At 38.5% G+C, this 14,828-nt stretch overlaps 1 protein-coding gene across 2 annotated transcripts; it reads right to left on the reverse strand.

Annotated features, from left to right (window-relative positions):
* Positions 1-736: 736 nt before the first annotated feature.
* LOC149629130 (ATP-binding cassette sub-family C member 1-like) lies at positions 737-14,692 on the reverse strand. 2 transcript variants are annotated; one of them, XM_089851508.1, is made up of 17 exons: positions 14,604-14,692; positions 14,468-14,526; positions 14,052-14,354; positions 12,647-12,821; positions 12,333-12,587; positions 11,516-11,719; positions 10,530-10,676; positions 10,301-10,391; positions 8,839-9,209; positions 7,250-7,417; positions 6,903-7,078; positions 6,283-6,388; positions 5,686-6,210; positions 3,878-4,077; positions 3,402-3,528; positions 1,767-2,536; positions 737-1,147 (listed from the first exon to the last, which is right to left on the reverse strand). In XM_089851508.1, exons 3-17 carry the CDS (start codon positions 14,210-14,212, stop codon positions 1,036-1,038), a joined length of 3,588 nt encoding a protein of 1,195 aa, XP_089707634.1. In that variant the 5' UTR covers positions 14,213-14,354; positions 14,468-14,526; positions 14,604-14,692; the 3' UTR covers positions 737-1,035. The 2 variants fall into 2 exon arrangements, with proteins under 2 accessions (XP_089707634.1, XP_089707636.1); XM_089851510.1 differs by having other exon boundaries at positions 1,763-2,536.
* Positions 14,693-14,828: the final 136 nt, after the last annotated feature.

Below are 14,828 nucleotides of genomic sequence, written 5' to 3' on the forward strand. Positions count from 1 at the left end.
AACGACGTACGTTTATAAATGCCAAGGACTTAGCATCTTCTGATACGCGTAATAACAAATTAGCATCATAGGTAAAAATTTAGTAAAAAACCCTGAAATCTGAAGGCTTTTATCGGTGTTCTTCCTTATATTCTTATCCCTAACCATTAGATCGAGGACAGGAAACCCTTGTTTACAGGTTGGTGTATATGTGTTGCCAGAGAGAATTTTACACATGGTGTTGCAGACAGGAGGTGTTAGATTTGTTAATTTATGTTTATGTGGATTTGATGATGAATAGTAAATAATACAGTACGTAATATAACCCCCAGAACTGGTTACTAAAACATTTCATGATATTACACAAATTCCTGAAATCTTGAAATCATTTCATTTCAATATTCTCATTGGAATAATTGGATTTTATTTAATTAGTGAAACATGAGGTTCACAAAAGAAGTGTAAGCTTCATGTAAATAAATGTAAGCACCAAATGAATGTACTCAATAACATAGCCAAAAGCTAAGAGGAAATGCTACATATAGAATGCGAAAAGTTTTCAATAAGTATTATTTATGTTTTAATATAAAATGGATACTCGATTTTCACAGGTACGTTTTTCAAAATAATGCCAAATTTCATCATAAAAAACTTTCGACAAATACTTTTTTCTTCGTTTGAAAAGAAGTCAGTTTTTTCCAATAGGTGATCATAATGACGTCTTGAAAAATAAATATCGGGCACTTCAGTCATTCCATTTTCCTCATTAAAATACAGTTTTTAATAATTTCGATTTACATTTACAGATTTGTACAACACAACCGAATGTGCAATTTATGAGCCTTGCTTTTCGAGGCCTGTTGAAAATTATGTTAAAAATTTTTATTTAACAGGGAATAGTTTTATGTGTTTAGAACTATTAGACGTGCACTTTAAGCTATTCAATAATAATAATAATACTAAAAGTATAGACTGATACAGGTTCATTGTTAGAATAGTAATCATCTGTCTGTATATAACATTGCTTTCGAAGGTTATATTAAAAGTGATTTAAATTTAAATGATATTGGCGTCTTTGGCCAAATCGTAGAACATTGATTTATCATTTTTCAAGAGAGCATGTGGAGATTCGTATTCCACAATTCGGCCCTGATCGAGAAATATTACCCTATGAACAATTAAAAGAATATAAATCAGTTAATCTCTTTCCAAGATAAGTTATACCAAATGTGGATGAGAAGGAAAGTATGACAATGGCCATGAAGCCTGTGTTAAAAAACGCGGACATCAAAGTTTCGCCAATAACTATTTAGTTTACCAGTGACTGATGGACTTGCAAACTCGCGATTGAAAGTAGTTCAGACATTTATGCTCCTTGGTTTAACCATAGCCCACTCGATCACGCGCATCACGACGCAATCTGCTCACGCTATAGCTAAATTACCGAGATTTGTTTTAAACGTATATAGTTTTATGTGCTCTTCTATTGCTTTGATAACCTTACTTAAATCCATATTATACCTTCAAGTGCCTTTTAAAACATTACCAGATACTCTGTCCTGACTACAAACACAAATCGAGGAAGTTCTAGCATACACAATAGCAGACGACGGTAACCGCGAATTAATACAAGACCTATTTTAAGGGAGTGAACAGGCCCAGTATAGTTACGCCAATAAAACGGTCAACTACGGCGAAACTCTGATGACTCGCGACCGTTGGCCATTTTCATACTTTTCCTCTCATCCACTTTTGGTTATACTTTGTAAGTAAGAGTGCTTACTTACTTGTCGTAGTCCAGGATGGTGTTTATTCTGTGTGCTATGGTGATGATTGTGGAGTCGGCAAATTCCTTCTTGATGGTCTCTTGAATGAGATCGTCGGTATCCATGTCAACCGAGGCCGTCGCTTCGTCCAAGATGAGGATCTTTGTGTTCCTCAACAATGCCCGAGCCAAGCAGACCAACTGACGCTGCCCAACACTCAGATTCTGTCCACCTTCGGCCACGGGGTGATCCAATCCCTGCTCGAGTGATGATACGAAGGACTTCAGATGCGAGTGTTCCAAAGCGACCCACAGTCTCTGATCGTCTTGTTGCCCGAAGGGATCAAGGTTCAGTCTGAGAGTTCCCGAAAAGAGTACGGGCTCTTGAGGGATGATGGTCAGCCTTGATCTCAAATCCAACAATCCCAATTCCTTTACATCTAAACCGTCTATGACGATCTGACCGCGCACCCCCTCGATCAGTCGAAAGAGTGCCAGCGTCAGAGACGACTTTCCAGCGCCTGTCCGCCCCACCACGCCCACCTTCTCTCCGGCCTTGATCCTGACATCTATGTCCTTCAAGACAAAGTCCAACCCTTCTCGATATCTTGTGCTGTATTCGCGGAATATTATTTCTCCTCGTTGAGGCCAGTCAGATGGTGGCTGAAATTCTGGTTTTTTCCACTCTGCCTCGGACTCTAAGTGGCAGTACTCGTCAATTCTTTCTATTGAGATTATATTTGTTTCTAAACCAGTAGTGGCAGCGATAGACAATTTGAACATTTGTAGAAGCTGCGTTAACAAAATATATAATACTGTTACACCGTAAATAGAATACATGGCCTACTTTAATCACCACCTCTACCATTAACCAGCGGTTTATTATACAGGGAGTTCCTGAGAGCAATGCTTTATACCGAGACGATATACAACCATTTATCAGAAACCCATTGGATAGAAATCCCATTCTCTAGAATTACTAATTGAAAGAAATCCCTTTCACTAAATCCCAATTTTAGCGTTGAACGATAATACAGAAACACGTGGCAGAAGAAAAGACATCCTAAAAGTTTGGCAAATCTCAATAGAAATCCCATTCTCTAGAATTAGTAATTGAAAAAAAAAATCCCTTTCGCTAATTTAAATTCGAGAAAAATCCCATTGGCTAGAATTCCCAATCGACAGAAATCCCATTCGCTGGAATTCCCAATCGATAGAAATCCCATTGGCTAGAATTCCCAATCGACAGAAATCCCATTCGCTGGAATTCCCAATCGATAGAAATCCCATTCGCTAGAATTCCCAATCGATAGAAATCCCATTCGCTAGAATTCCCAATCGACAGAAATCCCATTCGCTAGAATTCCCAATCGACAGAAATCCCTTTCGCTAGAATTCCCAATCGACAAAAATCTCTTTCGCTAGAATTGCCAATCGACAGAAATCTCTTTCGCTAGAATTCCCAATCGACACAAATCTCTTTAGCTAGAATTCCCAATCGACACAAATCTCTTTAGCTAGAATTCCCAATCGACAGAAATTCCATTCGCTAAAATTCCCAGTCGATAGAAATGCCATTCGCTAAATTCCCAGTCGATAGAAATGCCATTCACTAAATTCCCAATCAATAGTATTATGTATTTCTGATGGAACTCACCATGTCGGTATTAGCCAATATCATTCCTAAAAACTCGGATGAAAGAGAGCCTTTGCTCGAAGTAATGAAAAGTGCGGTGCAAAACATCAAGATATTGCCCAATAGATTGTAGCGTACCGACAACCACCTGAAATGGGAAACACGTTTTATTTACTAGAGAAATTATTCTGTTAAAGAACTCCACTAATCGCTTTTCAGTGGCAAAGTTGATTAAGCCGTCTGGTTAGCAAGCAAGGTTTAGTTTAAAACACATGAATTGGAATTGCATTTGCAAAACCCGCTTTGCTCAGCTCGTCCCGGCCAGTTCATTTGTTTCTCCAAAATTTAACAAAAACGTAATTTTGTGCAAATCCTGCGCGCCAACCGAAAAACGCTGCCATGGAGACGATACTTTAATGTTGCAATTAGAAAGTGTTCGGTTAATTTGCAACAGTAAAATCTATGAAATACCGTAACATCTATTCAGACGGACATACCTTTGTGCCATATTCATCATGTAATTAGCGGCAGTGCAATCGTCGATCAGTTTCATGAAGTGTCCTTCAAAGCTCTCTCTGGCGTGGCATGCCCTGATGATAGTGGTCCCTGCCACTGATCCACCCAAGTACGAAAATAAGAAGGAATTTCTCAAGCTAGCTATTCGCTTCAATTGACGATTGCTCACCATCACGAAACGCTGTGAAATTAAGGCATTTTGATATCTTTATGTTTCGCCAAAGAAAATGTAACATTTTACTTTATTGTCGCGTCAGTATAGACTACGACGTTCGGTAGGTACGTTAAAATATTATTTACTCGGTCTACTAACAAGGGGTCGCCGGGACCTTGAGTCAGGGACTCAGGGTTGTGGGGACGATCTCTTGGCAAAAGGATCACTCGGACAGGGGCCTATGGTCCTATTTCTCTATCTGAGAGCGGAGAACTTGGATTAACTAGTAGGGGCTGGACACCAGTAGACTTATCCCTCAACTGTCGCCGAAGTGAGTATCCCGAATGCACGTGCGAGGGTCCATTTTTACCCCAACGACATGGGTGGCCAATTAACTAGGAGATCTAGTCCGGTTCGCAGGGTTTTCATGGTCTTACCTTAGCTCCCATATCCTGACAATATTACTCCGCTTCAGCTTCGACTGAGAAGCTAAGTACTCTTCACACGAATATAATTCATTCTAACTTTCCATGGAAACCACCATGCGCAAATGACGCTATGCACCATTCTGCGCTCGCTATATTAAGGGTATTTCCACCTGAAACCGCTTTAAAATCTAAACCGAGGCCACTGCCTTCTGTAATACTAGGCCTTGAAATGTACAACAGAAGCATTTTTTATGTGACATTTTGAATTTGCGCTTAGTAACCGTTAGATGGCTCTTTTCTGAGGCGAATTTTCGCGATGACGAAAGTAAATTGGTACTGCGCAGTCTCGCATGACTTCACGTCTTTCGCTTATGGCGGACCAGGAAGGGAAATAAGGATTTTTTAAACTGGACTAAATAACCTGGTCCATGACCATTGACCAGGGCACATCGTCTGCTAAACTAGAGAAGTGGATATTTAAAATGTTGTAGATAATGTCTGTGTCCGAATTCAGCTGCCAAAGAAATCTCCTCCTACCTGTCCTAAGCTCGCTCATTGGGCAATCCAAATCAAACTTAAGGTATTGTCAGTGGCAGTTTTTGGGAAAAACTTAAGGGCTGTGATGGGTTGAAATTTCCACGCAGACGCCATTGACACGTGTCAAAACATACACAAATTTTAAACTAGTATTTTTCGAACTTGGAAACCATTCAGCATCATGAACCGGTTTATTGACCGGTTTTTTGCTTTCTTTTTCGAGACGAACTTAGCAGATTACACTTCGTCGTTGCTAACAATTTCCCATAGTTTTGAATTTGCCGCCAGTTTAAAACCTCAGAAAAGCGACATCTAGTGCCATTTGTGAAATCCTAACTGCCACCCCCCTTTTATTCCTATCGCAAGGCTTAGTATTAGAGAAGGCAGTGCCGAGGCTGACAGGTTATGCAGAGGGTTTCAAAACAATTGAACAAACCGGTTCTGAACCGATTCCCATTTAAGTGTGAACATACCTAAAAATACACTCGGGTCTAGTTTGAGAACGTTCAACTATAATTTGGAGTTCAACTAACTTAAAGGCGAGAAAAGTGTTTTCATCCAGGGACAATATAATCGAAATATACTTATGAAATCCCTAAAAATAGTGCTGTAAGGATAAATTGAAATTTAACTAGTTTCTCGAAACAGAAGACAGATATCATGTTCCTACCTGAATCAATATGTATCCAACTGCAACACCAATGCAGGGAACTATGAATAACGGTATAAACATTTCATTTGCCAATGTGAAGAGTACTAAATATATCAATCCCGCAACGGTGTATCTCATAAATGGAGGTAACTGCTGGTCAAGGGCGTAAATGTCCTGGGAGAAACGATTGAGTATCCTTCCAACGGGCGTCGTGTCGAAGAAGGACATCGGAGAATGAAATACGCTGTCAAGCATTTTTTCGTGTAAAACGTTTGATGCTCGTAGACCACTTAATAAGTTGATGATTACGCTCGTAAATCCCATCATTGCGTAGATTACACCGAGGGCAACTAGGACCGCTATGCGTGTTGTCTTTAAGTCTGGGTTGGCTCTTACATCTTCCTTGGTGTCCGCGCACCACAGCGATAGCCAGTACACCGATGAATAAAATAGGCACGTAACACCGGCTTGTGTTAATAGAAAAATTACACACCATATTATTCCATAGGCTTTAAAATATTGTTTATACGCTGATAAAGATATCTGAAATTGCCAAAAACAAATAGCAGATAGTGTCAGTTCTGAACTTCTGAAGTAGCATAGAACAGTACATACATATCCTTTCATGAGTGTCTCTTTCGTCATGAGTTTCGCCTCATCTTCGTCCAAGACTCTTCCTTTGCGTTCAAGATGAAATCCGTCAATTTCAGTATTCAAATTTCTACAAAATTTCCATTACCAAAATGCAAAACTTAGCAAGGCTTGTACAACTTGATGGGAATAATTCATTTGAAAAAAAAACTGAGTGCTATGTCTGCTGGCAGTACACGCTATGTGGCAGTAGTTCTCTTTGCACACTAACAATTCCTATCGATATAAGTTTATAAGATATGTTCCATAAGGATGACACTTCCTATACTTTGTAATGCTAGAGACTTACTGGGAGCTAGCTAGAGAACTGCGCGAGAATTGACTATATTGGGTTCTGCAGTCCGTCTTCCTATTTGGTCTGTGTCAAGCCTTTGACAGCGCCTCACCAGGCGTCGCTTTACGAGAATCTATGATGATTCACCTACGTCACTTCATGTCAAGTTCTTAGTGATCAGTGAAAAAACCTATGGAACATATCTTATGATTTTAAGTATCAATGAACATTTTTTGTCGATGTTGAACTATGTTAATTTTGTTCACGGTCATAATATATACTGTCTTCAGACATAGCCCCGTTTACTCACGATGCTTCTGCACTATTAGTATCGTTCATGTGTTGCGCAAAATAATCCCTGGCCATTCCCGGACGACTCATGATTTCCTCATACGTTCCCTTTTCGATGATTCGCCCGTTGTTCATGAAGAAGATCTCGTCCACTTCTCGTATGAAGCTCAAGTTGTGCGTCACCAAAACTCTCGTCTGTAAGATTGAATATCAATTTGCGATTTAGGCATAAGCAAGCATGTGTCCTATAAAATGACGCTTACGAGTCGTTCGCGGTTTATTTAACAAAATTTACGATTTTTGATTAGGTTTTTACTTAGTCTTCGAAATACAGTTAAGCTATGCTCTTAGATTATAGTAAATTACTTTGTTTCTAAGTAATCCTTTGTGTCCAATGACTTCGTTGAACAGATGTTTGGCTACATGTGAGTCAACAGCTCCCAATGGGTCATCCAGAAGATAGACATCGTCATGGCGATAAATTGCTCTGGCTACGTTGACCCTTTGCTTTTGACCACCACTCAAATTTATACCCTATATTTAATAATATTGTACTTTAATTTACATATGTTAATTGAATGCGGCCATTGGCCCTTCTGAAAACTGGATCCTCAGTAATAGACCTAACGAGGACCGTTTTCTTTGTGCAATGTTTCTTTGTATAAGGATTAATTCATGATCTTTGGAAGCACAAATATTTGCTAAGCGATCCATAACACTAATGTTCACTTTCAAATTGTGGAACCACTACGCTTGTTTCTTATAATATTTCACATTTTACTGCCCTTGAATTTGAGTATAGTACCTTTTGTAATATCATTTAATAAGAAAAGACATGACCAGCTCTACCAGGCTTTTGATGGAAAACTTCCCCAGTGGGAGATTGGGTTGATGTATTGTTAACAACCTGGTGAATTGTAATCACGTGACAATCGATCCTAAAATTTTAATAGGATACTGTTCAATCCCACTTGTCAGATGGACAGACAAGATTACCATCTATTCCTCATCTTCCATTTTTCATCCATAATGTTATTAGAAGGTCCACCGTTATTGTAAAACATGTCCTTAGAACTACAAAAGTAGGGGAAGGCAACCGGAGCTACAGCCCAGGAGCCCCCATAACAAAATGGGACAGTACTATACTCCCCCAATTAGGAAACTTCATTCCTTTGTTGCTCAAGGGCCTCCACACCTCTAAATCCAGTCCTGGGCTTATCACAGCTGTTTTTCTCCCTATCTTATCCTTCAATAGGTATGGCCACATTCTAGCTCGAAATTGAGAACTAATGATACCAGAAGGGAATAAGAGAGAAGGGACACACTTTATATCTCCATAATGCTTTACACTCGTAACAACAGTCTTAGTAACCTCCAATCAACTACCCTTCACTGATTGGCTATCTAACTTCTGTCTTAGCTGTGACGTCACATAAGAGGGTGACGTCTCGGTTGACGAATAAAAAGTAGTTTTGTTTACATTGAAGGAGATAAAAATGGCCGAATTTCATGTTGATAAACGAAATCAAGCTGTGCAATTAATTTAGATGCACGGGAATTGAGAACATTCCAAAATCAGATAATTTGAAGGTAATAAATAGATGAAAACTAATTATTCTGAATTAATATTAAAAATAACAATTAGTTTCAATAAAATACATACTTGAGGTTATAATTACACAAGAACGAAACATGGACAGCCCTAAGCCTTTGGAGAATGAAAATCTAACAGACAAATAGGCCGCCTGATACCGCGGAGAAGTTAAAGAACTATTTTTGCAGTAAATTGGTTAAAAGCTGTGTACTTGCGCAAAGTTTTCGCGGTTTTCTTGAGGTTGGTCGGACTCTCGTTACCAAAGCAGGCTCTAATGTCTCCCTTCTCTCTTATTCCCTTCTGATGATACTTATATTTTATATAAAGTGGTTTTCCACATAATACTTTAATTGATACATACTCTCTCTCCGATCTCTGTCTCGTCACCAGCGGGTAGCTGGTTGAGATCTGGTTCAAGGGCGCATGCACGTATGACGTTGTTGTATCGTTCCTGGTCCATGTCGTCGACGAAGAGTATATTCTGTCTGAGTGAGGTGTTCTGAATCCAGGGTTGTTGAGTGACGTATCCGACTCTTCCAGCCACTTTCACCTCTCCCTCCACCTTCTCCATCTCGGAAACCAAAGCGGATAAGAGTGAAGACTTGCCACAACCCACCGGACCCACCACGGCCACCAAGGATCCACGGGCCACATTTAAATTGATGTCCTTAAGAGGCGCCGCTGTCAGTTCTTTCAGGTTCCAACGAAATGTTCCCTTCTCAATGACAATTGCTGAAATTGTCATACAGATTAATTAATATACTGTATATTACATCCAATGTGACTAGTAGAGGAAAATTTTCGTAGTTTGAAATTAGAATTCCGTTTGACCTGCTTTAAAAAAAGCTAAACGTGATAACTACTGGACGGTCTTAAATCTTCATACCCAATGCCCTAGATTAGCGCTCTAATTTTACAGAAGTTCACATTTCCCTCCCATCGGGCTCAAGGCTCACGACTTTCACATCTCTTAGTGCAAATCATTATTTAACCATTATTCCTACATCTGCCAAATCTTTCATCTATTAGTTATCATCTATCCCACTTAGACACTAATCTGCACTTGTTTGGCTTCAAACACCACCATTATCAGGCCTTTGTCTATCCTTCATAGACATCAATCTTTATTAGTTGCCTTCTCTATTGCTCATGGTTGGGGTTTAGATTTGTGTGCCCGGCGAGTCACTTAAACCAAGCATAAAATATAACGGTTGCCACTAAAAGTTAATAAAAACTGAGGAGAGACGTTTATTTAGGATAAATTACAAATGAAGTTTCTCCTCTGAAAGCAACAAGCTTAAGTGCGACACACTTAAACTTATTAGTCGAACTGTCGAGATGCAAAGCATATTATAAGCGAAAACATTTCATATATCCTAATAAGAATACAGCTTCTACTCTTTAGTTCATACTTCCTGCTTGTTATATAAGGTCCTTTAACAGAATCAAGAATCATGACCACAATCAGATAGCCGTAGTTATAGGTCTGTTTGGGCAATAGCTATATTTTGGTGCATATTTTTGGTTTTATATTTTTTTGGTGCTGCTAGACAAAGGCTAGGTTATCTTTAATTTGGAGAAACGTTAGCAATCATATGCTGGATAACTGAAAACAGTGTTGATGTTTTACGAGAGGATAGTGTTCATAGGCCCACAGTATCTTATCAATAAATAGCAATAGTTTCAAATTCAATTATGTAAGTACGTAAATGGTTCTCCTCTCTACAATTTTTGTTTCCCAACTTGTTTTGAGTGACACCGTCCGTTGGATGTGTTAAAGACATTGCGTGAAGCAATGAGATTCGTATTTTCTGTTGACTTACCATTTTTTGCGTTGCTAGGTATTAGTTTAACATAATCCTTAGATTCCCCACGATTTAACAAGTTTGCAATTCTTCTCACCGAAACGTTCGTCTGCGAAAAAATCACTTATTTCATCGGTGTCATTTGGAGATTCCTTAATAAAAGGGAGGGTCATCAAGGAATTCTTCCGTTTCAAGCAAAAAAAAACCTTTGACCCTCCGTTCAATTTTCTGGTGACCGCAGGCTTACCAAAACTAACGTGTTCATTAAGTCCGGAAAAGTAATCATAGAAACCATCAATAATCGTACCAAGTGCCAGGACACGAAAGCTTTCCTCATGGTGAGAACATTGTCGTCGTCAATTAAAACATAAATGGCGAAACACGGTGAACTAATCTAAATATTTTGGAAAAAAATCTATTGGCCTTTCAAATAAATATGAAAGTAGAAGAGGGAACAAGCCCTCATGAGTTAAATAGTCGACCCTTGATTTTAAAGGGAATGAGAAGCTTCGTTTGAAAAACCTCTGATTTATATAACAAAAGATAGAATTAATTTCTGTGAACTCAAAAATATCAAGCTTTTATTGTCCCATTTCTGGTTATTTGGCCGCAATATGCATTTGAAAATGCTTCATATGAAATTATTTGAAATCCTCTTTTTATGAAAGGCTAAAACGGTTCCCGTAGGCTGATGTCACAGATATATTTTTCACGTTAGATGGTGCCACTCTCTCCGCTATCAGACCCAGAGTTTAGACTGGCGAGAAGCTCGAAACGCGTATAGGGTTCCCGCGCTTTTTTCCTCACGTCATAGTGATGTCATCAAACAGGAAAACAAGCTCAACAAGACAAAATTATTGATATATCGAAACTGAGTTTTCGTGATTTTTCAATGGATTTTGAAAATATAAACTTTGGTTCAATTATATCAAAAACCTGGTATCTTGAAAGTAGAGCATAGGTCTTTGTCATATTAGGAACAAGAACCATATTTATAACTTGAATATTCTTATTTGTCGGACTTGTTTTTGTAGTCCGCAGTTTAGAAGATATTTTGTTCTGTACTTAGTTTCGAAAGGATTTTTTTTTACAATTTAGAGGGAAACGTTCCGTAACATGGGGGATTTTTTATGCCCATTTTGGTGTGTATTGACTATGTCTAGGGATTACCGGACAAGGAAGCACCGTGCTCTCAGATTCTGATAAACTTATGTTAATTTTAAAAGTTCGTACCAAAGCCGGTGTGACATTAGATATAAAAAGATTTATTCCTTGGAAGATTGATTGTTTCTTCAAGATAGAGATTTCTTTGTTACGTATTTCAAGAATGATTCTTTGGAATGATCTTTCCCAGGCGCATAATTTCAAGACTCGGATTCCGTTCAAGATTTCGCTCAACATTTTCATTCTCTTGTCCTTTAGATTCATTAGCTCAATCTAATAAACGAGATAAGAGAAAAAGTACAGTTAATTCCAGCATAAATGTGTATTGGCCCTCAATGTCAGGCGAGCTGTAATTTTTTTAACGTTTTTTAGGTCTCCAGGAACACTGGTAAGAGAGGGAGATAGAAACGCGCTTTATAAAATCCGCCGAAAAATGGGAAAATAGGGGGGTAGTAAAAAATATTATCGGTTCGTTTAGTTTTAGGGCGCACATCCTTTGCACATGGGGGGATTGACCTCCTCGCCTTATCTCTGTCATCCCCTACCTCAATTGTGCGCGAGAAAGCAGCACACTAGCACCGCAGTGTACCGTAGATTTACCACCGTTTTCACCAAGCATGGATCACGGCTGCCTATACTGATTCTCTCTCCCTCTTTCTCTCCTCTTTGGTAAGATTATTTACAGGTGGGTCCGTTTACAATGCATAGAAAGGGTGGTAGCTAGCCCCTATGCCATAGCTAACCGACACCACCCTATACTAACTATTACCGTTAACCTCATCAAATTTAATGGAAAGGAGAAACCGGGTTAGACCGCGGAAAATATTAAGCAACTATTCCAAAATCCAAATTGATTCAAGCGGTTTTCGAAGAGCACAGCATTTACCTGCAATTCTTTGTATTTCTTGGTGCTCAAATAGGACAGTGGAACAAACACTACAATAGATACGATGCCTGCAAAGGCTGAATAACCCAGTTCTTGATACATGAAGGCGAAGCAGAGAATTATTTGAACGGGCACCGACCACAAGAGACTCAGTTGCGGTGACAGAACTTGGAATCTGTTAGTGTCGACGTACATCGTGTTCAGTAACTCGCCCATTGTCAGGTCACGCCGATCGCTACTCCTCATGCGAAATGTCTGCTTTGACGAATCGCGTTAATGAACTACCATAGCATTTGTAACATTAATTTTCTTACTTTTTTATAAAGAACGTGCATGGTGGCTGATTTAAGTCTGAAACCTAGTTTTGTATGGAAAATGGCGCTGCCTTCTTGCAATAGAGATTGCCCAACACAAGCCAGACCATAAAGACAAGCGTAGAAAATCCCTTTCCAATAAGGATCGTCGCTCGTAAAGTAATCAATAATGGACCTGAAAACATAAGTAAGGAAACTTATTTACTTAGTCCAAAAATAAACTCCATCGCAGCATTGCTTGTAAGTTCAACTTCTATTTCAATGAGTTTTAAAGAATATTCGTAGTAAATGAAACTCGCTTAAGTGACTGAAACTTTCTCTACGAAGACTACGATACAGATTGTATAGATAACCAACCTGCAGGAACCACGAGTGTTAATTTGACTCTTTAAGGGAAAAATATCTTTAGTTTGGTTTTTATTTTGGCCCCATCTATTGGTGAATCTAAAGTATTACGTATCTAAACTAATAACTTAAAATAATTACTTTAAAATTGCGGAATGTAATCATGAATTACATAATCGCTTGTAAGGTATTGGACGATAAGGATATAGAAACTGAGTTATTAAACGTAAGCTCTGACCATAACTTTGAATCGAAACTTGAGCTTCAGTACCTTTGTTATTACTAAAAAGGCTCCTTCTATCGCCGAGTAAGACCTAACTTTGAATCGAAGCTTGAGCTTCAGTACCTTTGTTGGTACTAAAAAGGCGCCTTTTATCGCCGAGTAAGTGGCAACGTAGGGTAAGCCTCTCATTAATTCAAGTTAACAGAAATTGATAGTCTACCATTAAGTTTATATGTCTGAATGAGACTATGAAGGACTAGTCTGTCCCCCAGCCGCCAATAATCTGTCTCAACCAAACCTGGACAAATTCCTCCCAAGAGAGTCAGGTCACCTCTTCTAGAATGCTCTGATCTCTCTCAAGCCGCTCGTAACTTTTAGTGATGTAGGGATATAAAAATCTCTCTTGCATTTTGTTTGTGTATTTCTCTTAGGCGCTAACATAAAGAAATGAGGTAGGAGACGATCCACCAAAGACCTTATAATGGATACTATTAGGATTATCCGCTTAAGGTGTTAATAAAAAATTCATAACTTAAGGTGCTCGTTTAAGGTGAAATACTTATATATCGCTTATAAAATTATTTAATTACAAAATTAATTAATGGTAAATAAAGTCTGGGCTTTCTTTTAACAAAGTAATGCTAGTTCCTGCCACTAGAGAGAGCACAAAAGTGTAAATCTCTGGCCCGACCATCTTGTTTTATTTCAATATAACTTTAAAAGTTTTGAGTTCTTATAAATAATCACTTACAAAGTTTTAGCACCTTCTTATATATTAGAAAAGGTAAGTTTATAGCACCTTCTTAAATATTAGAAAAGGTAAGTTTAATTAATTACCCTATCAGAAGAGGAGGAGCAAAGGAGACTATATCGGACAAAACTTGCAAGACAACTCCAGCAGTCAGGCAAGGCCAAATTGTCCTTAATAAAGACCAAGCAATGGACTTGCATTGACTTCTTGCTTCAGTTCGTTTTTTCAAAAAGCACTTCAAATCCATTTCATCGAGTTCGCTATTTGTCTTTGGTTCGAGTTTCCAGTGTTTTTCGAAAATGTTCGAGACGGACTGAGCTTGTTCTGAGTGATTCAAGTCAAAGACGTCCAATGGCTCCAAGTTTTTCTTCCAGCCCTTCCACAGGGCGCTACAATTTGGTTAATAAAATGGAAAAGAAAAACTTGCTAGTTAGAATGATAGCAACAAATATAATCAAAATGCCTCTAGTGACTTCTTCATTCTATGAGAAAGAACGTATACCCAGTAAGCCACGAGTGTGTCACGCGTGAACAAAACGATGCGTCAACTTCCTTTGATTTCTAAAAATTTTACAATAATCATTCATTATTTTGATAAAGATTTTTAATATAAATATAAGTTCACGTGTTCGACTTACTGAGTGCTAAAGTTCGGAAACAAAGTGGGAGTAGTCAAAAATAATTAGTTCTTAGTAAACAGTTTTGGACATGAGGATGTTTAGAGTATTACGAATTCGTCTCGCATCGCGTAGCTATATTTTCCATGGCGCCTAGGGTTGTCAGTCAGTGTATGTAAAACGAGGGTAACTACTACTAAAGGGTAATTCACAGACTCAATTAGCAACCCAAAATAATCATCTTTG

This window comes from Phalangium opilio, unplaced genomic scaffold, assembly GCF_054372755.1.
Source record: "Phalangium opilio isolate 3A_F unplaced genomic scaffold, DU_Popi_V2 ptg000105l_1, whole genome shotgun sequence".
Taxonomy (NCBI): domain Eukaryota; kingdom Metazoa; phylum Arthropoda; class Arachnida; order Opiliones; family Phalangiidae; genus Phalangium; species Phalangium opilio.